The 26,483-nt window shown below is 32.3% G+C and overlaps 5 protein-coding genes across 10 annotated transcripts in view; 3 read left to right on the top strand and 2 right to left on the bottom strand.

The window, feature by feature from the left end:
• The window catches only part of LOC148624314 (integrin beta-like protein C), a 269,209-nt gene that overhangs the window by 94,081 nt on the left and 148,645 nt on the right, over window positions 1-26,483 (top strand). The gene's annotated exons all lie outside the window — the stretch shown is intronic.
• LOC148624322 (rho-related GTP-binding protein RhoQ-like) lies at window positions 1,174-2,467 on the top strand. Its single transcript, XM_088567025.1, has 2 exons — window positions 1,174-1,435; window positions 1,788-2,467. The coding sequence occupies exons 1-2, from the start codon at window positions 1,241-1,243 to the stop codon at window positions 2,157-2,159; spliced, it is 567 nt and encodes a 188-aa protein (XP_088423151.1). The 5' UTR covers window positions 1,174-1,240; the 3' UTR covers window positions 2,160-2,467.
• Window positions 6,586-8,383, bottom strand: LOC148624321 (cdc42 homolog). Of its 2 annotated transcripts, XM_088567028.1 has the most exons (3): window positions 8,304-8,383; window positions 7,755-7,894; window positions 6,586-7,414 (listed from the first exon to the last, which is right to left on the bottom strand). In XM_088567028.1, exons 2-3 carry the CDS (start codon window positions 7,881-7,883, stop codon window positions 7,043-7,045), a joined length of 501 nt encoding a protein of 166 aa, XP_088423154.1. In that variant the 5' UTR covers window positions 7,884-7,894; window positions 8,304-8,383; the 3' UTR covers window positions 6,586-7,042. The 2 variants fall into 2 exon arrangements, with proteins under 2 accessions (XP_088423154.1, XP_088423152.1); XM_088567026.1 differs by lacking the exon at window positions 8,304-8,383 and having other exon boundaries at window positions 7,755-8,038.
• On the top strand, window positions 9,105-10,223 carry LOC148624320 (cell division control protein 42 homolog). Its single transcript, XM_088567029.1, has 2 exons — window positions 9,105-9,330; window positions 9,507-10,223. The coding sequence occupies exons 1-2, from the start codon at window positions 9,148-9,150 to the stop codon at window positions 9,876-9,878; spliced, it is 555 nt and encodes a 184-aa protein (XP_088423155.1). The 5' UTR covers window positions 9,105-9,147; the 3' UTR covers window positions 9,879-10,223.
• On the bottom strand, window positions 20,275-25,237 carry LOC148624319 (cdc42 homolog). 5 transcript variants are annotated; one of them, XM_088567022.1, is made up of 5 exons: window positions 25,075-25,237; window positions 23,986-24,187; window positions 22,975-23,213; window positions 21,375-21,532; window positions 20,275-20,940 (listed from the first exon to the last, which is right to left on the bottom strand). In XM_088567022.1, the coding sequence occupies exons 4-5, from the start codon at window positions 21,519-21,521 to the stop codon at window positions 20,563-20,565; spliced, it is 525 nt and encodes a 174-aa protein (XP_088423148.1). In that variant the 5' UTR covers window positions 21,522-21,532; window positions 22,975-23,213; window positions 23,986-24,187; window positions 25,075-25,237; the 3' UTR covers window positions 20,275-20,562. The 5 variants fall into 5 exon arrangements, with proteins under 5 accessions (XP_088423148.1, XP_088423146.1, XP_088423147.1 ...); XM_088567020.1 differs by having other exon boundaries at window positions 24,838-25,139; XM_088567021.1 differs by having other exon boundaries at window positions 24,983-25,139.

Raw genomic sequence — 26,483 nt, 5'->3', positions numbered from 1 at the left:
TCGCGAACTTCCTATGGTCCAGAATTATGTCTAGATATGTCTTTATAATAATTTTTAGGGGAAATTAGAAACATCAAATACATTGAAAAAAATAAGTGCAAAAAAACGAGGTTCAAAGCTCAATTTACTAAGTATGGATAAAATAATTCCGGATCTCTTAAAATAAACGGTATTATTGTTTATGGCTTTGGTGTAAAGACACGAAGAAAACTGAAAGTAACACCTGACTCCACCAACTGGGTATGCTTTTCTGGAAACATTAACTGAACTACTTATGTAATAAACATACAGAAGAGTTTATATCAATTGTTTAATTTCAGAAAGTCAATTATCAATACTTGTACTTTGCGTCGCACTCCCGTGATACAACAGCATATGATATCATCACATGAGAATTCGCGCCCTTCATCAAATTGATAGTATAACACATTTCATAAAAATCTTATATCAGTCACATTTACTTTGATTAGAGTTTGTTTCGGTTTCTGTCTAGTAACATTACTGTATGTCCTATGTGGTAAAACCATCACGGCCGGACCCAGACACTTTGAAAAGGGGGATCGGCAGCCGAGGTTCCTCATTAAAATGGAGATTTTGGGACATTATTTGCCATTTTTGTCAATTTTACACATGAAAATGACACATTTTTCAATAAAAAGGGGTGGCAACCCCCTTCATCCCCTTGGATCCGCCACTGCCGTAATGTGCTTTGTTTCGATGGTCCTGTAATTTTAAATTAATTGTAAAGTTTATCTGCATTATAAAAGAATGCTTGTTACTTTTTTTAATTAGGTTTGTACTTTTGAGGTACAATGACCAGTCTACAACAATACAAGGTGTTTAATTTATCTCTGTCATCTGTTGTTTATCTGAAAAAATACAAAAGAGTATTAAGATACGCAGTACAAACCTGCAATAAAAACGTTGTTACTATCATATAGACAACGACTTAGTACTTTATTATAATCATCTATCTTTTGTAAAGTTGTGTACCCAGTAACATAAATAATCTTTCTTTATAGATAAATGAAAATGATAATATGATAGACAAATAGTGTCACAAGTTAAACCACCACGAGAGTCGTTATTGTTCCTGCTTTAGGGTAATTGATGAACCGGTGGTTCACCTTGGTACATTTGTACACAGGTATAAAAGTCCCATGACTTGACAATATTTTCTCATAACGTTATAGTAGTTTCACCTGTTCACATCGTACTAAAAGTTAAACTGTTTCTCACAATGGGTTTTAGTAAAAATGTGGTAAAGTGTGCTTTAGTTGGTGATGGAATGGTTGGTAAAACTTGCTTAGCTAGAAAGTTTTCTGGATTAGATTTACCTGAGCAATATGTTTCTACTATCATGGAAGAATTCTCCGGTACTGCAGCTGCTTATGGCCAGAAATATGCAGTAAAAATTAAAGATACCGCTGGGCAGGTAAGCATATACATATATCTTCTTGTTTCCTGAATACTCAACAAAACACTATTATCTTTTTTTATTTGACAATTTTGTCTTTAGCATAGATCAACTTTGCTATGAATACCAAAAAAGAAAACAAAAACAAAAACAAGCAAAAATCAAAAAAAAAAAAAAAAACAAAAAAAAAAAAAAAAAAAATAAAAAAAAAAATTAATGTTTTAATCCGATGTGTTGGACGGGACAATAATAATTATAAATGGGTAAAACTCGTAAAAAAATACATGACATGATATTTTATTTGGTCGAGTTGAAATAATGTATGTGTTATTTAGTTAATATTTTCATGATTTGTTCTGATTTTTTACAGTTTGAAGATTCAAGATGTAGAGAAGCTGTGTACAGAGATTCTGACGTATGTGTTGTTTGTTACAGCGTTCTAGACAAAGACTCAATGGAAAATGTACGATCCGTTTGGATTCCTGAAATTAGAAAAATATCTAAGAACATTCCAATTGTCCTTGTAGCAACACAACATGAGCTTCGAGAAGTTGGCTGTCCAGATCATGTAACCTTAGAGGAAGGGAACAGACTTGCAAAGGATCTGAATGTCGACTGTTTCGTGGAAACGTCGGCATTTAAACACAATGGTGTCAAAGAGACATTCGAGAATGCTGTTAAGGTTGTGATCATGAACAAGAAGGCCAGAAGTAAATGGCTAAAATCGTTTTTAGGGTCCTGAATATACATAGTTTAGTCTCTGCCAGGAGACTGTCGACTGAAATTTTCTTTGAAAGCTGGGAAGGAGATTATAGCATTCGGAGCAAAGTAAACGAAGACTGTGTGCATGCTAGTACGGAACTTCTGGAAACTCAAGAGATGTTCCGTAATGAATTCGGTAGCATACCTAGTGTGTTGTACACATGCATGTACCGCTACTACGCATGAAAAGGACCGGTGAAGTGTTCGTTAAAGGAACGACGAACTTTTGATGTTTATGTGTAATCGATGAAACAGTCGTCGGGTTTCAATAAAACAAAGTTAACTTTTTGTATTGGCATTGTCATTTATGATGAATCATTTCACTGGTTTACCACAAGGTGAAGGTGGTTTAATGTATAGTCACCTAATGTTGTATACATCAATCAAGTATTAATTAAATTTATAATTAATAATATAAACACGTAACAATACAACAAACAATAAACACAGGACCCAAAAGATGAATCATTGCTTACTACTTATTGCATCAGACATATGTTGACTTTAGTTTTATTTTATATTGAAATGGTTGCTTCGCAACTAGAGACTCGGAAGAACTGAAAAAAAATCAAAACATCCATCAAACTTGGAATTCAAATTTCCTTTAATTATTATCTTAAAATCCCAGCAAAACTGAAAATTTCTAATCGAACATTTTCATAGTCGCCCATCGGCAAGCTCACTGAGGCTAATATCTTTGTTTGGAACCATTTTACATCTGTTATTATAAGTAGGTCATTTCCTTTTTAGAGAACTTCGTTTAGAACGTCGTTTTGATAGCAGTGGAAGTATATCAAGTTGATGCGACTTCAGTGTGTAAAACTCCCCCTTTTGGAATAAAATGATGGAAAGAATTTTGGCAAATGATAATTATATAAAATATAGAAGCATTAAAACAGAAGGATAATTCAGAGAGGTCAAAATCCAAAGACTTGGGCAAAACAGGAGACGATCCATATTCATAATATTCACAGAATAAAATATATAATATAACTAGATATAAACTTGAAGATAAGACAACGAGCCAACACACACACACACACACTTGCAATAAGAACTCCAACAATAAATTGAGTAACATTGGGTGATTAAGAAGGGTAAACATGACCTGCACCGCCAGTGGCACCGTCAGATTGCAAGTGAGTTAAGTTCGATAAGCGCCAAGTTTGGTGGGTTGTCAATCCGGTAACACGTGAAAGACATCACAGTTTGATCGATTGATATGTAGTTTATTCCTGTGAGATAGAAATTTCATATTAATTTATCATATTTTGATGAAAACTTTACAATTTCGGTAGTGGTGATAGCAAAGAAAGCATGCTTAATATTAAAGCAATGGTAAAATGCCGTGTAAATATAATAGAGGTACAGTTTATCAAATTTGGTCAATGCCCCTGTTATATATATTTGATGTCATGTTTATTTTTACATCATCTAATCTGTATTTGCTTCATATTGGATCTAAATATTGGTCTTTTATAGATTCTTAAACGCTTGCTCATTAATCCACATGTAAACAAAGCAGTAATGACGTAGTACGTGAGCAAACTATGTTGGTCTTATTTCTTATTCTAGTGTATGACGAAAAGTGGTATCAGTTTCCTTAAATAACGTTGAAGATTGTATTTAGAATTTCCCATTTATTTTATAAGTGTTTATTCCATTATTTTATAATTACTGCTTATGTTACTGATATTATCTTTACAGGTGTGAATAATGGTTTTATATATTATGTCATTGAAGTCGTGTGACACAGTGCCTGAAAACACAAGCAAGACATACACCAATTAGTATTAACGTGACGTTTAAAATAAACCACAAAGTATAATTGCAGTGTCATTTGTTATATCTATGGCATTATTGTAGTATTTTTGTCTACTTTGGCGACAAATTCAAAGCAAATCCTAATGAATTTAATGTATATCTTTCGGAGTATAGGCAGATACAATGGGGATCCCCCATTTATGCTCGAAAAGTTTGACTATTTAGGGAAAAATGGAAATCACTGGAGCGCCATGTAAAGCCTGTAATGCGGCTTTACGCGAATTCTGTTTTCAGTTTTAGTGTAATAATGTAGTCATATTTCTGTATCTCACAATACTACTGTTCTAAAGGACAGCATCCGTGGAGATTTACCTTCGTTTTTCACCTTAATAAAGCTTTTTATATCGTGATTAATTGGCGATATCAAGTAAATAAAACTTCAGTAATGGGAAGTTAAAAAGACTTAGTAATGTTGTAAGGGGATGGTAATATTTTAATACTAATTGCCACCCTTTCAGATTTGTAATGTCACAAATGAAGAGAAATTCCTAATTTAAGCTAAAAATTTTCAAGTTTTTCAAATATCAAGGTAGTATCAGAGTCTATAAAGAGATATACATCCCCTAAAATATGTTCATGCTATTCATGATATTAGCTGGTTTAGCTTGTACTTCAGATATATTTCAAATAACCTTTTTACGTCCGAAGGCAATTGAGAGGTTTTTTTTTCTGCAGTTTTATTTCTAATTGATTCGTATGGAACGCCGCAACTGTCTTTTGTTGATGGTTTTCTATATATTCAGTACATTTCTCATTATACACAGTACATTTTATGGTATACATAGTGTATTTCACATTATACGTGGTAGTGGACTCATTATACGCGGTGCATATAACTTTATGTGCAGTATAATTGTCATTACATGTGGTGCGTTTTTCATTATATGCAGTACAAAACTGGGTGTAAGCAGTACTTTTTACATTATACGTGGTACATATATCGTTATACGCAGTGCATTTAGCAATATACACTGTACATTTCATGTTATACACAGTACATTTTCTAATATGAGCAGTAGATTTCACAGTATGAGGAAAGACATTATACGCAGTATTTTATGCCTTATTTGCAGTAATTTCAACTTTATACATAGTACTTTGTTTTATATATGCAGTGGAAAATTGACTGGATATACGCAGTGCATTTGTCATTATACGTGGTTCTTTCGACATTATACGCAGTAGATATTTCGTTATGATGATGATCATTTATTCTCGTTACTTTCCGTAAATGTACGATTGTAACCGACAATTGTAACCAAAACACAGTTGCGGCGTTCCATACGAATCAATTAGAAATAAAACTGCAGAAAAAAGCTCTCAATTGCCTTCGGACGTAATAAGATTATTTGAAATATATCTTAAGTACAATCTAAACCAGCTAATATCATGAATAGCATGAACATATTTTAGGGGATGTATATCTCTTTATAGACGAAATAAACACGATAGTTATTTATAGATACTTTTTTTTACTTTTTTGGAGACAAACCAGTTAGACGGTTAATTGAAAGTATTGGCACTAAGCAGTATCTTGAACCGAACACGTTAAACCGTAAAAATATGTTCAATGCAAAGTTTATGTAGTAACACTCTACCAGCAAAGAGAAATTTTTGACAAACTGCAAAATACTGGCCATACGAAATCGATATCAGCATTTCGGAGCTGTTGTTTGCCAATATTATGGCTTTGGGTTATACACCCAGAGTGACCCACTGAACTGCAACAAAAGGTAAATGAAGTTGTTATGATAAAAACAGAAAGGGCTTTGTATACAGACTTATATCAACAAGACGACAGTGGTTTTGAAGCTGACATTGAACTTGAATATTTAATTTAATGTTGTTAGTATAAAGACTGATCCCCCTTTTAAATGACGCACTTAAACCTAAAAAAAACAAAGGCCTTGAAATAAAAAAAAATGTTTATAGATCTGACTCTAAAATTATTGGAAGCATGATTTTAGATTATCATCAGAAAAAAGGAGGAAAGGAAAAGAACATTGCAATATTTAGCAAACCCTCTAACGAGTTATATTTTCAAATCAAATTAATTCATTTTGGAAATACCTCTTGGTGCATTGTATGCGTGTTTCCGTTTCATGTAGCTTCGAATCTGCAACTAAAATACAGTTTTATACTGAAAAAAAAAAAATTTGTATATCATTCACAAGTAGTAGTTTTGGTGAAATTAAAATTGAGTTTTATTGCCATGGACTCAATAAAATCTTAGACATTTTGTTCTGATATGCTCATTTGGTTACACTTGAAAAGAAGATTTGCTGAATTACATTTAACTTTCTTAAATTCAATCGCTGGGTAACTTCTCCACACAAAAAAGTTTTAAAAATGTAGCATTTCACGTTCCGATAAAAGGAGGAAATGTATGACAAGAATTTGAAATTTGCCAAATAACTATGTATCATTGTGCCACTGTATTTCTGGTAAACGTAGAATATCGTTCTTTTTTTTCAAACGAAAATGCCAAAATCGAGTTAAATGTTTGTTTCCCAACTACACAGCCGAACTTCATACAGCATTGTTTGGTGTTTGGTGGAGTAAGGAAAAAATAATAATACATCTGATTACCACCTTCCACCTTTAATACAACGACCTGTATTGCCCTAAATGCTACAAGTGTAATAGAAAGAGTTGATTTTATAAATAGCACCCTAAGTTTGCCCTCCTCTGGTCAAAGTTTGAAACAATCATCGTAATAAGCATTATTTGTTCAGCTCCTTTTCATATATGACATATTATGATACTTTGTTTTCATAAACTGCAAACATGTAAAACTCTGACTGGAGTAATGATTGGAATGTTCAGTTTATCAATTCGTGATGATGTTATCCTCCCCGAGGTATCAAATCAAGGAGGTTTTCTGATAACATTATGTTTCCCGAAAGAAATCTCTACATATTAGTTAAACGGATTGCATTATGATTCCCGAAAATATCCTCACCCCGTTAGTTAAAACCGAGGACTTGAACGGATCACATTGAACTATATATATGCTTAAATCCAGGGTAAAAAGAAACTTCAGCGCCAAAAAACACGTTGAAAAATATTAGTTTTCTTTTTCTTGAATTTCACAGATGCTAACACAGCACTTTCAAACACATTTTTCATGCCAAAATTGACGGTTGCTGAGCATTTGTTGTAGTACTTGGCTCTGATTTGTCGAGTAAGCTCTTGTCCTTCCGAATCTGTTATATGTACCGGATTATTTTCTTCTCTTAAGTCACTCTGAGTTGCAACAAGAACTAAAGGTTTCTTTTTGTTATACTTTCTAATCTCGGCAATCCAGAAAGATTTAACATTTTCAAACGAGTTTCTGTCAACAGCGCTGTAACACATGACAGTTACGTCAGAGGATGAGACGATCGTAGACATAGACACGACATCTTCATGCTGAAAGTATAAAATGCACAAGTACATTTTTTTTCTAAAAGAACAAGGGTCTCACTAAGTTAGAGCTCGATTAAAAAGTAAACCCAAAGATATAAAATATTTAGACTGTGCAATGGAAATTTTATTAAAAAAATAATACTATCAAAGACCCTACACTAAATTATTATACATATCTTCACATATAACTTGTCATAGCCAAAACAACGATATATTTAACAACGCTTCTACCTTTCAATGATGAGAAAGAATTTTTATTTACCAAATCTTAATTTAACATCTTTGAAGTATTTTTGCACAAAATTTTCCATCATTACTACATGTAAGTATTGTAGAACCTTACCAGTCCGTTTGTATCCCTAATATTCACTAGATACTGATCGCCATAGGCCGTTATATAACCAGTGTATGTGTCAGCTACTGTAGCTACGTACTCCTCACTGACTTTATCACCAACGAATGATTTTACCATGCTCGTTTTACCTATCATACAATCACCAACAATAGCGCATGAAACACTTTTTTGTAAGCACACCATTTTTATCCCCTGCCTGTTTGACAATGTTGTAGCAAATAATTAAATTTATTGAATATTAATTATATGTAATTGTGTCATTATTACTATGTTAATTCTATTAATTACAAAAACTCTCGCCAAGTGTAAATTTAAACCCCTATTGTTTTCTTCGTGTCAAGCTATATCGTTGCGGAAAGTCCCCTGGGGTTTAATATCAAGTGGATCGGTTGAAATCTTTACTTGCTAATATAAATGAATTTCTTATTGCAGTAATATAGATTACTATGAGTTATTAAGCGATACATGTAACACTATTTCCGGATTTTACTGATTTACAATGTGACGGGTGTTGCTGGCGGAGCAGGACATGCTTACCTTTCCGGAGCACCTAATGTTACTCCCGAAATTGTGTGAGAATTCATATTCCTAGTGCTTTAGATATCTGTTTCCCTTTGTTTCCAGTTTTTATATGTAGTTGTATTTTATCAAGTTCGCTGCAATGTGTGTGTGTAGATCGTCTCTGTTTACTACATTGTTAGTTATAAAGTTATATCATGATAACTTTAAACAAAAATATACAGATTATGAGAAATTCCGTTGCATACATTCATTAATAAAATGCATAACTAGGTATTTTATTTACATAGAAACTATCCTGTAAATTTCCATGAAGAAATGTGTATTGTTAATATCAATAAAAGCCGTTATAAAACTCTGCCTTTTTGTATATGACCACTATCCAAGTTAGAATCTGATAACTCATAAAAGCGACAAAAATACACATTTTTCAATAACAACCTATTTTTGAGACACTTTTTGTTGTAATTAGTTTAGAGATTTTTGTATTTGTGTCAAAATGTTTATCTATGTACGAACTTCCTAACAATGTCAGCAGAATTAGCAGTCTTGAAATGTTGTCTTAAATATGATTTTAATCAAATACATAAACTCTAATATCTACAAACTTTCACGTGAAACAATGAGAGATCATATTTTGTTCCCCTTGTGGTCAAATAGTAAAATCTTCAGGGGGTAAACCTGATCCACTATGACGACTTAAAACAATAGAAAGTTAACTTAGCAGGAGATTATAGCTAAACAATAGTTCTGATGATGCGCTTCGCCACAAATGTATAAATAAGGACCGTGTTGGTTAGAAATTATACTTACATTTAATTACTTTACCTAACCACTTAAAATTTAGACAAATACAGTCAAAATGGTTTGCAAGAAGAACGCAGTATCATGTGCCATTATTGGTGATGGCATGGTAGGGAAAACATGCATGACCAAAAGATTTACTGGAAACCAGTTTTCCACTGAATATATTGCTACAGTAACAGAGATGTCGAATGGTACTGTGTCAGCTTATGGAGACAAATATAGCGTTAGCATTCAAGAGGTAAATATATGATAAAACTTTATTAGAAGTCATTGTGTTAAAATAGAGATATGTTTATTCACATTTAAAATTAAATTTAAAACTGTCTAAACTGATGTTTTCACTTTTTGTCTTTTTAATTTGATTTTTTTTTCAAGCGAAATGACATGCTGACGTGTTTTCCTCTTTCTTTTTAGCACGAAGATCAAAGCTCCAGGTCTGATGCCATTCAAAATGCTGAAATCATCATTGTTTGCTACAGCTCTGTTGACAGAGAATCATTTGAGAGCATCAAATCTTACTGGATCCCTGAAATCAGAAAACAGAGCAAGAAGATACCTATCGTTTTAGTGGCAACGCAAAGTGACATTCGCGACGAAAACGACAAGGGTCATATCTCCGACACAGAAGGTCAAAATCTGATGAAGGAAATAAATGCAGATTTTTACAACAAATGTTCTGCTGCTACTGGTGAAGGGATAAAGAATGTATTTGAAAGTATCGTTTGCTCTTACATCAGATACAAGAAGAAAAAATCCAACATTTTGAAACGTGTGTTTGCTCGCTGAAAATGAAATATCTCTGCCCCGGAGATTGAATATGAAAATTATTGCATAATGCAATATGTTAAAAGACTTAAGATCCGCAATTCCATGTGAAGCATCCACTGTATGGCAAAGTAAGGAAAAAAGTACTTTTTACAATTATTGACAGTGGTGATACGTGAAACAGAACTTGAACAAGAATGGTAAATCACACAAAGACATTCATTGAATTAACAATATAAGACACTAATCGAAGTTATTTTGTGACAAAGGACACTTCGAAGAATGTTATCTAATCGATGTATGGGGATTTTGATCAACCCTCTAAAAATGTGTTTATTCTGTCTGAATAAATTATACAAAATTTCATTGTCTGTTTTAAATGAAAGTGGACTTAAGTCACAAGAACAGCAAAAATGTTCAAAACAAACAATTACATATGAAGGAGATAACCAAACAAACATAAAATAATGTAAATCATAGTCTACCACGTCTACAACACTAATACACAAAGATCATGGATAATTAGAACAATAACAATGCCATATTTCGGTAATTTATCTCAAAGCAGCACTTTAAAAATTAATAAGATGTATCCCAATTTATTTCCGTTCACTTTAACAAAAAAAAAAATGTTGAAAATTCAGAAATGTCTTGTAAACCTGCACACAAATAACTCACGGCTATGCATGTGTAGCACTTAGATACAATTTAACGGTTGGTCGCATGTAATATAGTCATCACAAAATTGGAAGAATCATGAAGAGTTGCGAAATCTGATAAGAACAACATATATGATCATTTGCATGATAGTTGATATCTGAATTAATTAGTGAAAACCTTCAAATTGAATTTCTAAATTAAAAAAAATTAAAACATTTATTGACAAAATGTCAGCACTTCGTGTATAGTTCATAGCGTATACCATGTTTGCCCTGTGCATTCGTTCAGTGAAAAACGATTAAAATCAAAGACCAACTGAAAGTTATAATACAAATATTTCTTCTGATGAATTGTTTTAAGATCGAGACTAGATAAAATCGTGGCATAATGGAGTAATTCGGAAATTATCAAATACCTACTGCGTATAGAATGACAGTAATAGTCTTGTGAACGTCCCTAATAGGTAAAATACTTATTCTTTTTCGATAGACCATTTAGGTTGTAAAACACATTATTTACTATCATAATTGGATAAAGATACCAATTTTTACTACAACATGCAATGGCAAATAAAAGTTTCAGTAATAAAACAACGTAACCATTATGCCATGCACAAATGCTTCAATTGAGCACTTCGTAGGTTATATACTTATTAAAATTGTAGAAATTATTCGTGTAAATAATATAAAACCAAAAGTTACCAAGATATTCAAATGTCGGAATTCTTTTAGTGAGGAGAAACCAGAATCTTGAAAAAACGGAAACAAAACCAATAAAAGCCAACATTTGGAAACTAATTCACAAGAAACTTGAATTGCAATTAAAACATATGCACATTTGGGCAACTTGTATCTTCACTTGTATTCTTTAAAATAGTACCATTTACGTTTTGTTTTGCATTTTTGGGGTTTTATTCAACCACACTTTTTTTACTTTAAACGAACTATTTGGTAAATCTAAAAACTATTTTGATTTTAAATTTTGCTCCTAAAATAACATGTTGTATGACGTATTGAAATGAGTTGTCTGATTTACAGCTGTCTTGTGGTCATTGAGTGAAATCTTTAACGGGTAAATATGATACACTGTTGGAAACGTAAAACAATAGATAGTTAACTTAGCAGGAGATATTTGGAAAACAATAGATCAGATAAAGCGAATCACTATAAACTAATAACTAATCTATCGCCACACACTTTAATAAACTGCCACTACATGTAAAATTAAGTATTCAAAACTTGAAGACCATTTTCTTTTACAATGATTTGCTAACAAAATACCACATCATATGCAATGAATTGGGAAGATTTGCCTCACTAGGAAATTTGCTTGAATTCAATGAATCATTAAATACATGTAATTTGCTATAGCAACAGAAGCAGAACTGGTACAATGTCGGGACAAATACAACGCCAAAATACAAGAGGTAAATATTTTAATATTAACATTTTATCTTTGTACTAATATTTAAAAGTTTCGAAAATCTAAACATATAGTAATCAAATTGTTGAAATTGCTTGAAAAAATCATACAATCTATTTATTTAAGATATAAATAACCTTGCCTTTTAGTCTTTTCAGGATGGAAAACATAGCTCCAACTGCAAATCAAATGAAAACGCTGATGTCATAACTGTCTGCCACGGTTCTGTTGATAGAGATCTTTTGATTGTGTCAAATACTTGAATGCAGATTTTTCCTGCAAAAAGTGACGGGATCAAGAAGGTTTTTAAAAGTGTTGTTTGCTCTCCTCTCCGATACAGGAGAAAGAAAAAAAACTAACATTCTAAAACGCGTATATGCCCACTAAATAGTGCACTTATTTCATCTTAGGAATAAAAGATAGCATCGTACATTTTCAACGCCGTGGAAAAAGAAGGATGGTATAGTTAATAATAGTGTGCGCCATCAAAAATTTCAAACCGTGACTTTGAATTATACTTGTATAGTTTGAAATAGACAGGCCATTGCCTTAGTTGACTGAAATTGAAATGCACATTTCACAATAAATGTGTATAATGAAAATGTAATTTTGGAAGGACAAGAAGACATCGACACAAATTAACTATAACGTCAAAATGTTGCATACTTGATATGATTAATTTTCCTTTACTTTGTTATACAGAAATCTTTCGAAAAATTCCAAGGCTATACCAATTGTAAATTTTACCTAAAAAATAAAGCAATCGAAAAACAAACAAACAAACAAACAAACAAATAGGAAAACACAATACAAAACAAAAGCGTAACTTACTTCCCTTAAGAAAGGAATTATTGACAAGAAAATAAATGTTGCTTTACCACAAGCATTTTAATATTTTTTTTCTAAATATTTACACCAGGAAAATATTAAACTCGTACAGTTTCACATAAACCATACAAAGCATTACTCGTTTCATAAAAAAAAAGATATAGTTAATAGGTTCGTCATGGTAAAGATGGTAAGGGGTTTCACCATGAACTGGTACAGCGTAAAAATATTTTTCAAGATTTAAGAAACAGTCTTAAAATCAGATAGGTGATTCATGCATGTCATTACATATTCTGGAAGAGTTACAGGTCACATGACCAATCTTAGTTTGTTATTCTGTTGTTACATGGATTTTGTTTGCAAGAGTAAAGGTCCTAATCTTTATTAGGTTTGATTTGATTGATTTTACTGGTAGATTAATGCATGGTTTCCTCACAAATGCATATCTCAATACAGAAAGAACCATCGTTGCGTAAAAAAAATAGCATATGTAGTCCAAAAAGCATTGTTTGTTCAGTGTTTTTTTCCTACACCCCGAACCTCTACCATAGGCAGTGTCTGAATTTTTTATGAACTTGCACTTGAATTGTTTCAGAATCTATATAATACTAATTTATTTCAACCGATGCTTGAAGGAAGTTAGAAAAAAATCAAAACATTTGAACACATTCATAACGATTATTTAACAAGTTTCTAATACAATTTCATGTTTTTACCACGTAATATTTTAAAGATAATAGGCACATAGCTATTTTTGAAGTAACCAGTACACTAGCATGAATTTCTGAAATCGTGGTCAGTGTTGATTATCGTATATAAGTTTATTGCAGACTTCCGGTTGTTTGTTATTGTTCCTGTTACATAATAGCACATAAACATCTTTGTTAATGTTTTGTTTGTGATGTATATTAGAAAACGAGATGCAATAGATATGTCAAGTAAATGCGTCATCTCTTACGTACTGTCTGTTGATATTTATTACATCTTTTGTTTCTAATGATTTTGCATTAAAAAATGATTTCGAACAATATTCGGTCGTCGCTTCAAAGGTTCTAAGGTCATCACCTTTTCCTGGTTGATCGATCTGTAGTGTCTGCTTAAAATATGACAAACGACATAAATCTAACACAAAGTTCCTCTATCACCGGAATTGGCATTTTACGAACAGCACGATGAGTACATTGCGAGAATAAGGGACGATGCACACTTCCGGAACATTCTTGAGTTTATAATACATTTTAATATGCTCGTTTGTCTAGGGACGTTTTATTCTCTTATTGTTTTTTTCTCAAGACAAGACATTAGATGTATTATCCCGGCATTGCATTATTCATGAATTTCCTGTAGTTTTAACCCTTAGTATTTCTGCTTTTACTTCATGATTGAAAAGAACATGAGAAGGAATTAAGATCAACATAAGAATCTGGTAAAAAAGATCACTAAATCTAAGACCTTTCCATTATGTCTCATTTATTTAGTTTTTGCTCTGATGAGATCTAAAAATCTTCGAATATTTTATAATGAAGATATGTTTTGTCTATACAGAAAACATCTGTACATTGGTGTTAAGACTGGTTTTATTGCGTTGAATTCAAAGTTTAAATTATTCAATTGGTTCCCTACATGGTGCAAATTTGGATGCAAGTGCTTGATTTCAAAACAAAACAAAAGAAAAAAGAAAAAAAAAGTAAATATGTTTTAAATAAAATGATAGGTTAATCCTTTCACAATTTTAATTGTAGTGTTGTTGTTTTCTTCTATATTCGTATCCATACGGAAAAAAAAATATTATACCAATTTGTATTGGACAAAATGTTAGTATTTTTCAATTATAATTTTGATGACCAAGGTTATTTTATATAACAACTAGAGTCTGTCTAGTATTGTACAACATCAGTCTGGAAAAATAAATTCTCTTTCTTACCCATTGAATGCATTATAGACACTTTAGATCAGATTTAAATGTATTTTGATTAAATTTACTTCTAAAAGGAGTATTGTAACGTGTGGTTAATTAGGAGTTAATTTGCTTATCAAAATTTCAACAGGGCCAAAAGGACTACCCCCATGCAGAGACCAAATGTAGAAATGCTTTCATTCTTTTTGTCAACATGATCAATCTATTGGGATCGGTATTTGTGTAGAATTTTCTAATGCTCCACTTGAAGAATGTAAACATTGCAACAAATGACTTCTGTTTATGTCATGTCATTAACGTTTTGGATTAAAAGAATACTTCCTTATCACTGAAGTTGCTAAAATATCAAATTTTACATTTTTTTTTCAATTTGTTTGCATTAAACAATGGACAGACAAGAACAATGCTCAGTTTTAATTTGCTCGTGAAATGAAATAGTGCTGAACCAGTAAATGGTAACAGAGGTCAGGAGTTGCAGATTGTTTCAGTTGTTTCGAGATATTGGCGGATCTAACGTAAACTTCACTTGTACTCTCGACTGGTCCATAGTTCAAATCAAATCTACCCTCTGAATGTGTAACCAGTTGTCCTTGTGAAAATACCCTTCCAGCTAAACTTTAATGAGTTAAAGAGAAAAACTACGACTTGTCGTTTCATCTACTTATAACAATATATACTCAGGGTCAGTAGATGTTAGGGACAATTTTACTCTTATCTTTATTGATAATATATATTTAGCCTTATAAATACAAGCTTTAATAAAGTAAAGCAGCTTGATACCTTTGTAAAGAGTCTTAATCTAACCTTGAAAGAAGCCCACTGTAAACAAGTTATATCAGAGGCGAAAATTTGGTCGAGATAATGGACAATAGTGGTCAATTCAGGATACGGGAATTAATATCATTGGTTAAGCATGAAGTGTTTGCGGAATGTTGTGCCATGTCGACTTGAAACAGTCTTTAAAGAAGATCGAGGGACAACAAATATTTCCAGGTTATCCCTGGGCAAAATCACAACAGAGAACATAAAAAGGACGACAATGGAAGAAAAATTAAAAACAACTCAGAAGTATACATTACACACATAACAGAAACTAGAAGCATTACCTAAACGAAAACTAGGGATGGAACCAGCGCACTGGAAAGGAGAACAGTTTCCATTACTTTCATGTTTCCTGGTTTAACCCATAATGCCTGTACCAAGTCAGTAATATAATGGCTAAACTTTTCGGCTTCTTATGTTTTATATAATTTTTCATTCGATTTATCATTGTGAGTTCGGTAATTTTGTTATTATCTTTGTTTTCAAATAACTTAAAAGAATTAAATATTGTACATTTAACAAAAACGAGCTGCACGACCTCACTAAAAAAAAACCGAGGTGGAACTATGTGAGGGTTGGCATTTCTACATGTACTCATTAATAAAGGCACCGTATAAAAGTCCATGTCTGGAGGGAGGGGTATGTGTGACAATTGTGGCTCGTGTTCTAAACTGAAAACTATGGTAACAATGGCATTAGCTCATTAAACCATGCGAATAAATGGTTCAAATACAGCAAAACTCAAAATTAGTGAAAAAAGACTAAGATGATGTAGGCCAATTCACATATCTGGGTAGCATTGTAAGTAATAATGGGGTACAGATAAAGACATAAATTGCTGCATAGGAAAAGCCTCAGCTGTATTTAAGACCTCGCTGCTGATAAGGGTTTTCCAAAATTTTTAATAAACACCAAAATCAATATTATAATTCCAATGTAAAATCGGTACTCCTACATCCTCCTGTGACATGGCGTGTGACAAAAGCAGCAACACACAAGCTTCAAACATTTATCAACAAATGTCTTAGAAGTATACTTAAAATCAAATGGCAGGATAAAGTAACAAATGAAGAATCAATATGATATTGGGCAAACCGCTTCCCATAGAATTACAAATGAAAAGGAGAAAATGGATTTTAAGAAGGCCGAATACCACTATTGTAAACCATGCCTTGAGATGGAATCCACAGGGACAACGAAAACGAAGAAGACCTAAAATTCCAGCCTGAAGAAGAGTAACCGAACAAGAAAGAAAACAACAAAGCAAGAATAGGAGTCAGAATGACAAGCTCGCCCTGGACCGGAAATAATGGAAAACCTTCATAGACGACCTTTGTTCTTCAAAAGATGAAAAGGTGTAAGTCTCAAATAAGTAAAGGTTATTATTGATCCATCAAAACCGAAAATTAATCTTCTCGTTATCTTAATAATGAATGCTCAAAATACGAACTTAACGAAGTTACTCTCTTGTGAATGAGCATGTTATTTCATACTGAGAACTCTTTTTATAGGAGTATGGTAATATTATATATATATTTTTTTAAATATTATTGGAAAGTCAGTATTTCTTATTTCCATTTTGTAGAAAAAAAAGTAAAATTAGCTATCTAATGATACCAACTATATGGGACGTACATTGCGAAAACTTATCAGACTTTCTTACGAAAAAATAAAATATCCCGTTTTTTACAATTTTTGATTGATTTTTACTATAGAAATACGTCTCAAAAGGTTCCAGTTGTGATACTGCTCAACAGAAAATACCCAACAAGTTATTTTAATGAATACTCTAAAATACCATAAATATTCTTGGTGGTTTGACGTCGAAAAAAATGTCAAATTTATCGATTTTTCGATGAAGATACCTACATATACAGTCAAACCTGTCTTATGTGACCCTTCAAGGGAGTAGGTAAAAAAGTCACATAAGACAGGTGGTCACTTAATACAGGTTTGACATCTAGGATTTTTTAAAAACACTTTAAAGACAAACGTTTGTCACTTAAATTAAAAACAAATAAAAACAATCCAATTTTAGTAAGTTCTAAGTAAAAAGTCAATCTAATCAAAAAATTTCAAAAACTAAAAAATATTAACATGATAAAGTTTTTTTTTAGTTTCTCTCAGCTGCAAAAAAATCTGTTATGTTAGTTTGTTTACATTGATTTGCACAAAGTATATTTAGTTCATCGTCAGCTTTACAGATGCTCTCTAAAAACATTGAAGAGCCTAAGTGTTTTCCAAACAGCTTAAGCTTGGTTAACAAGTCACTGGCCTCGATTTTAGATATTGGGGCCGCTGCATCACTCGTATTGTCGTCGTTGTCATCACTACCACTGTCGCTGTCCTGTGATTTGAAGTGGTCTAGCAGATCATTTCCTGACATTTCCCAATTTATTTCATTTGTATCACAAGTGCTTACCGTGCTGTCAATACCTAAAAGTTCGTTAAATTCACGACCGAATATCTCACGTGACATCTTTAGTGCTGCTAACGGAATATTATCATCCTGTTCATCATTGCTTAAGCTTTCTTCAGTTTCAGTTTCAGAGACAAACCAACATTTCTAAAAACACTTAAGAATGGTGTTTTTGTCTACCTCATTTCGTCGTCATTTTCGTATCTAATGTAAACTGTTTTCAACTGATTATTATTCATACGTCAGTATTTATTTCCACGAGTTTCCGGATATTTTCGTAAATTTGACGGAATTTTTTGTTTTAAAATTACTTTACTTCCTGTTTTCGAACACTTCCGCTAAAATCAAAAGGTCGCGTAAGTCAGGTTTTTTAACCATTTAGATATGAATAATACGGTCGCTAGTCGCGTTACGCAGGGAGTCGCTTAATACAGTTAAAAATAATAGAAAAATGAATTGGGGGGACCTAAATTAGGTCGCATAAAGCAGGTGGTCGCTGAATACAGGTGGTCGTTAACACAGGTTTGACTGTATTCAGTTACTTCAGTTTCCCATTGAATGAGTTAGAAATTAGAACAATTGAATCACAAATTCTGGTCATTTTTACCCAATAGGGTACACAATACGTGGGCTTACATACTGGAAAAGAACCCAAGAATATTCTTTGGCGACTCATTGATTCGTAAATTCGAGGTATAGATATACCTCAAGTCATCATTAATTTTATAAGATGGGGAGGGGGTATACGATGGACCCTCCTACCCAATGGACAACACTTTATGATATAAACAACTGTTACTGCAGAAAATATGGTTGTCTTTAATATTGTAATAAAAAACTATACACTTCTTTGCATTATTTAAACCTGGCAAATAAAAATATTGATAAAAGACCACAATATTTTTCCAGGATGACGTTACTACTTTCTAGTGGTTAAAGTTTGTTTACGAAAGGCACATAATAAATCATAATGTCTAGCATTGATTATAAATGGACCAGAGAATTGATTTTGTGGTTCTTTTGACTTCATTACCCATCAAGAGCGTAAAAAATATCCCGAGTTATCTTAACACAATTTTGAAATTAGATGTTAATGCAAGGAGTGCGTACAAGAATTGTATATCTACATGTAACCTTGAATATTAAAATATAAGCAATTAAAAATGAAAAGAAAAACATACAGACATAAAAATATCACATGTATAACTCTGTCTGGCTCACCAATTTCACCGTTTGAATGATTTTTAAGTTAGTAAATAAACCATTTTGGTTTGGGATGATTCATTATTCTGGAAAATCCGAATTCAATAAGCATCTGAGGATTTCAAAAACGTTATGATATGCAAACAATTGTTAAGTCATTTGGCATCTCGAAACTCATCAAATATCTGACCCGATAACTTCAGTATAAAGTATATTCAGTTAGTGTTTAAGTAGCAATCTTTATAAATATCAGATAGAAGTTGGTCCATACATGTAAAAAAACGTCCAAATTCGCTTTTCCTGATCAGAAACATTTACAGACCACACATTTACCTTTCTGTATTTTTTCACTCGGTTCTTGCACTTTAAATAAAAAACTATATTGAACATCAAATAAACATTTTAAGTGAGAAATAAATCTATAGATTTTTCCAAAATAGTTACATAAAAATATGGCGCAAGTAGATTAAAAAAACGTCGATGATAAGTGGGTTAATTTCTTAGATCACCCATGTCATTGGCAGTATCTGGATTTTATGTGGATTGTACTTGAGTATCATCGGCCATCGGATTTTTTCTACTGTGATTGTAGCGTTTGCAAATAGTGCGTGGTGTATCTGTAATGATGACTGTCATCTATCGCTCAGCAGTTACTCGGCTGCAACACCATAAACAAATTCTAAATATCATTTTCTATGGCAAATTATACTAGTCAGTGAAGTATTCGAGACCTTATGTTTCGTATATGATTGGTATATTACACTTCTGTCATCAAGAAATTTTGAAATTATACTTATTATTTCATATATGATATAAATGAGACTAAATATACATGAACTAAGATGGTCCGTAAAAATTATATAATAATCACTTCGGTTGATTTTTGTCATCAATGACTTCATAAATGGGTAGCGATTTATTGATTTATCATACACTTTCTTTGGTGCTATAAATTAATAGTACAATAATTATTATGATACTACCACTCACTTCTTTTTTGTTATGATGACTTTGCTTTTCACCACCGAGTAGTAGTGAAAACATCAACAAATAAAACTCCCATATTGATGGTTAATGGGGCAATGTTTTTTTTTATCTTTAGTAATAATTCGTTTTGAAATTTATTTCTATTATAAATACATAATCAAACTATACTCGCGAAGAAGTAAAGACGCACATTGACATGCTAATTTAGAGGCATCTAGTAACACATATAGTTCTCACACCCACGTTCAGTAACTACATACAAAGAAACGTATTCAAACATTTACATTGCGTTATAATTAAGGGGAATATACCAGCCGTGGTATAAGTGGTTCATAGTTAATGTCTATATTTTGATATATTAAGTATCCATTATCACTATAGCTTCTTTGCATGTCCACTTTCCTGAAATACAGTGAATGTTTCATATGTATCGTCCTTTTTATAATTCATTTTGTGACCAGATCATGCAGACTTTGCAATACACTCGAACGACGTCTCCTCTTTTGTTTCATGTACATCAATGATATATCGTCAAGTAAATGTGTGACGTCTTCCATTACATGACATCGACAGTTGGTAAAACGGTCAATTTTACAATTTTCTATCACAACTAGCTTTTCATCATTTGACAGTTTTTCATTTTCTTCGTGTTTATCGTTGCTAGTGGAAACTAGAATAATGGGAGATTTTTTGTTATTTTTCCTGATTTCTGGGACCCAAAACTTTTCTATGCTCACAAATGAGTCCCTATCAGCATCACTGTAACACAAAATGAAAATATCTGTATCCTTGTACGTCTGTGTCCGCATGTTATGATAATCATGCTTAAAAGGGAGAAAAATACATTTTTCATCATTGTATTTATTAATGCAGAAGAAAAAGTTCCAATCAGTAAAAAAAATATATATCTAAAAATCAAAGAAACCAATAATATTAAGAGTTGTGTTAAACGATGTTTTATCAATATGAAGAGATGGGATTAAATGTGGTAAATGTACCTAATACTTGTGTCCCATTTCTTGCACAAATAGTATGAACCAATTAATTGTCAATTATATTCTGCCCTTTGGTTTCAACCTATCTGTTAAAATAAGTCTCACTTTTGGATACTAGTAAGATAGCAACAAGTCTAAGTCATTAGACCGTCAGCAATCCTCGTCGGGTAGACATTTGTAACGTAATGTAAATTAAGAAAACATGTTCAGCAATCCTATTTTCATGATATCATTGAAAAAAAAATAGACAGAAGTCTCCTTACCTGACCTGATAGATCTTTGATTTTTATGGTATAATCTTCTCCGAACATGAACGTGTCATAAGTATATTCGTCTGAGACTGTGGCTGTGTATCCGTCAGTCATCGCTTGGCCCGTTAGAGTTTTACAGATTAGCGTCTTCCCTACCATACAGTCACCAACTATGGAACAAATCAGAGTTTTTCTGTTTTCTTCCGATCCCATGACTCTCATTTTAGATTGGATTCTTTACGAAATGATATTTAATAGTATGGGTTTCAAATTTATGCTTTTTCATTTAAATCCCCCTTTTAAGAACCCTGACTTATAAGTACTAAGTTCCTTTTGTTTAAATCTATACATCTAGAAATACTATCAAACAACTTTTGTATACTGTTTTGCCTATCGGATATAAACGCTTTGATCGGATTTGTTTTCTATAAAGATAGACACAGGATGTAGACATTTGCAAACATTTTTATACAAAAAATGATGTAAACGCATAACTTTGTAGATTTTCTTTCTCTTTCACAATGATTAGAGTGATTGAAGCGTCAATAAACGCCAGATTTACCGACATTCTTCCTGAAGCAGACCAAAATTATATATATTCCTGAATAACTTGGACTTTTAACCGTAGAGTTCGAATGTTCATCATTTATATCTTGTTCAGGAGAAAAAGAATATGAATATTTAAATATGCGTTTCATTTAATTCAACATCATCATTTTAGTTAAAAATTGAATTTTACATGAATTTTACGGGGAAAAATTTTTTAGAATTCAATTCAAACGTAAATGTACGAATATAAAATGTAATTATAATGCTCGCTACGCGAGAGCTATCTCCATACTTCCATTCAAACTGTGTCGTTCTGGTTTTGTATTTTCTAGTTTTCAGACTCATATATGTTTATCTTTTTGACTATATCCACAGGATTTGGGTAATTTGTTAAAGATCCTTTTCTTTCAAAAGTGTTAATTTGATTTCGCTTTCAGTAATTTGGCGACATATCTTACCTACTGAAATGATTCTTGTGTTATGGGCCCAAATGGTGTGGCGCCATAAAAAAATCAATTTAAAAAAAATCTTGTTACATTTACATATAAGAGAATAAACTAAAAATAATTTTAAAACCCCTGTTTATTAATTTAGGCTTTTTAGGCTTGAACTCTGGGCGACCTCAGAATTGTTGAAACAGTACATGGTGCCTTCATAACAATGTAACTCTTGTATTGCAAAATGCTTTATAGGTTCATTATTTTATACTAAGTATGAATATATTACAAGACATCAAAAAGTAATAATAGTCGATATTTCCGTGAATTATGATTATATGTAAATTTCACAAGAATCCTTCAACGTTTCATTTTGAATTCATAAAGTAAATTTTAAAAAGAAATGATATACATTCGAAAAGTTTGATTGATGAGAACATCCACAGTCGACCTTCATTTGACTGGCCTCGGGGTCGTTACTGTACATTTGATATTATATCACTTCATTTCAGATGTAATTTATCAAATCAAGAGATGAAAGAGAAAAATTGACAAGTTCAACTGACCACTAAATTCACCAATATACAATTCAATTTGATGGAAATTATACATAAAAGAAAGCGTACCTGGACGACGGCATATATTGGCAACATCTAGACTATAGCCTGCGTACCTGGACGACGGCCTCTATTGGCAACATCTAGACTATAGTCTTGTTGGACAGCACGCTTTACTTTGCTGATCTCAGATAACCGACCCCGCATGTATGTTGAAGCATTTAAAGGTGAATTTTAACTTTACGCACTTCATGCTGTATAATTAATCCTTTTTATTACTAAGAGAAGAAATATCTTTTCCTTTGCAACTGAAAAGAACATTTATGTTAAAAAGAAAATAGGAAAATGACACGTCTGGTAATTTCGAGGTCCCGTAAATGCCCTAAAGAAATTTTCCTTATATTCTTTATTACGGAAAAATGTTTGTTTGTTGGGGTTTAACGTCCGAGCAGCAATATTTCAGCTATATTCAGACGACGGAAAAATGTTATTGGCTAGCTATTTTATTTTAAAAAAATGATTATCAAACGAAACAAAACAAAAACAAAAAACAAAAAACAAAAAACACACACACAAAACCCTAGACACCAGGGCCATGGATTTTTGCCAACACCTACTTTTCCGTTACAATATCGTCATTAATAACGTCGTATGGCATGTTCGGAGTGCTACATTAATCAGTTTTCAAAGATTGATCCGAGCTTCATCATTTTTGTCATAGAAATATTCGAGTAGAGTATAATCTGTTCGGAATAAGAACCATGATTCTGCCTTTTTCTTTTGCTTTAATATTTCGCTAATGATTGGCGCCATCCGACATGAAGTTGAAATTTGAAATAAATGACCCCTAACTGACCGGAGAGCTTTGACTTTAACTTACACAAAACAGTAATTATTCTTTATTGTATACCAATTTCTATTGCATTGAACGATCAGTAATGATATATTGAGTTGCGTATAAAATCCAATATTGGTTTGATTTTATCTGTGAAATTTATTTCTTCAAATATGTTATGAACTGTCTTTTGTCATGAAATTTATCAATATCGATCGATTTCGATAGAGCGATGTAATCCTTACTTTAGTGTTAAATCAGCAATTATCCGTTATATTTCAGACCAAAGCCGGTCAAACCCGGGTCAACGACGTAACAATCAATTATCAGCAGTACAAATCTGACATATGTCGTGTTCTTGGGTATCAAGTGTTATTGTTTTAAATAACTGTTCGATCAGCTGGCCTTTGCCAAAATTGTTTGAATTCCTTCTACACGTGTGAATAACTGAAATAAAGAAATATTTAGAGCTAGCATTAGACTTAGGTAAATACGATTCAAGTTTCTATAAATGATAAGTAACACAAAAACATTCTTGCATTTTTTAATGTTTGGTTTTTTTTTTTTGTGTGTCTAAAATGCAGTTTTTTATCTACAGTTAATCGTTCTCTATTCTTAACATTTGTTACATAAATGTTCTTGAATATTTGCACGATCCTTTGTTTGTTCAACATTAATCATAGAATGGTGAATATTATAATATGCTGAAATATGTGCCGGGCGTACACCCAATACCTAAAAGGAGGGAAATATTGTTTTTGAATGATTTCTTGATTTTTTTTACAAATTCTACCTCGAAAATTTTCTTGCCTCTCTTCACTCGGCCTTAATTCTATTTACGCCCCTGACTTTACTTATCACTCAGATAAACGCTTATTAGTTTTATACAATAAATATAACAACGCTTTTGTCCTTCCCTTCATCCGTCTATCTGGTTCCCTGTAACACCTACTTAGAATTAACATCCTTAATTCATTTTAACTTATACAAATCCATGGCCATGTAGCTTTCCAATATCATTGGTTGAATGTCAAAGTCGAATGGATATACTGCCAAGTAAAAATATACTTCCAATGGCTAATATCTTTATAACATACCCACTTGCGAATTGGGGTATATAGAAATAGGGGTGTCCGTCCTTCCGTCCGTATTTATTTCCGTTACAGAGTGAGGTGCATGCCCATCTCTTATCCGTTACTCCTCCCATACCGCAGAATTTAATTTAATGACACTTTCACTAACCCCTATCTATTGTTGAATATGTGCACTTCCGATTTTATATTTTGATCTGATTTTTTTAGGTTTCAGGTCACTAAACACGGACTTTGTTATACCCTGGCGTGTGGGAACGCATCTCTTGTCTTTAACACCTTCTACACAACTGAATATGATGTAATGAAATTTTCACATTATCTTCATAACATGTTATCATTGTGCACTATCTTTTGTAGAATTTGATCCAAATCAATTTGGAGGTCAAAGTGTGCATGTTATCAAAGTGTGCATGTTATCAATTGGAGAAGTGGGGTATTAATTTAAGGAACATTCTTCACAGTTTTTCTAGTTTTCAAGTTGTATGGGGATGTCTTTTTTGTATTTCTTGTGAGTATACAATGCCAAATAACCTCACCTCATAGTACAGCCTTATAATTTTCAAGAGCTGCTTATTCTGATCAAAATAAACCTCTAAACTTATGAGATAAACAAGATTCTTCTGTGTCATCGTTCTGTTACCGTTGAGTTCTTCGTTGTCGATGGCATTTCAGTGCTAGGCTTAAAGGTGTTTAAACTTGTTGCAGACCGTATGATGACCTATGAAGGAATGCACTGTTTGGGAATTAAGTTATACGCTGTTGTATTTGTTGTGTTTTACCATTTCCGTTATTTTCCCTTTGTTTTATCGAACCACTAGATCAGCGAGGAGTATCCAATCTACCTACCTTTTAATCGGTGAAAATCTTGTTTCAGTAATACAGAAACTCCTACGTCTAAATGTCATTGAAAGCTGTATTTTGTTCGAAGCAGAAATGATATGTTGCCCAATTTAAAGTTTCTATATAGTACATCATCTACACAACATATCTACTCATCCATTGGCTGAATTCAGTGTGGGTGAAATTACGTAAATAGAACATAAAACATTGAATTACAAAAATATACGATCAAAGGAAAGTGGTTGACATTAAAATGATTTTTAAAGATAGTACCTTGCCCTGAATGATTTTTAAAGATGTAATGTATTTTAAGAAGTCAAATCTCATTTTTATTGCGTTTCATGATGAAGCATTATCTATCTCATTATACTGTCAGTATCGCCTACGAGTAATAGGATTTTCATCTGTGCCCAACAGTTAATTTTGACAGTTGACATACTTTTTGACAAAGCCCTACCAATCATAATATGAGTATTGGTCGTCTTTAGAATATCTGAATTGGTGCTAGATCCTTTTCTTTTAACAATGACTTTAGTCCTTGCATAAGCTTTTATAGTTCATCAATATTTACATATGTACTCAACTTCCTGAAAAAAAATTACCCCATATAAACATCCCGGTGCTAACTCATAACAACTTCACCTAAGTATCAACGGTGTTACTATATGTCCCAATTTATATGTTTTCAGATAAACAGTATAACCTTGGCAAAAACCCTACCTTACAGTGCATCAATATTTGCTTATTTAATCTCAGTATTTTACAAAAACCATATTTGTAACACAAGTTGCCCTGTCCCGATTCTAGAT

Source organism: Perna viridis, chromosome 2 (assembly GCF_037379345.1).
Source record: "Perna viridis isolate PV_CMFRI_1.1 ecotype Kerala chromosome 2, ASM3737934v1, whole genome shotgun sequence".
Classification (NCBI taxonomy): Eukaryota; Metazoa; Mollusca; class Bivalvia; order Mytilida; family Mytilidae; genus Perna; species Perna viridis.
This window is presented reverse-complemented; position numbering and strand designations above follow the sequence as displayed.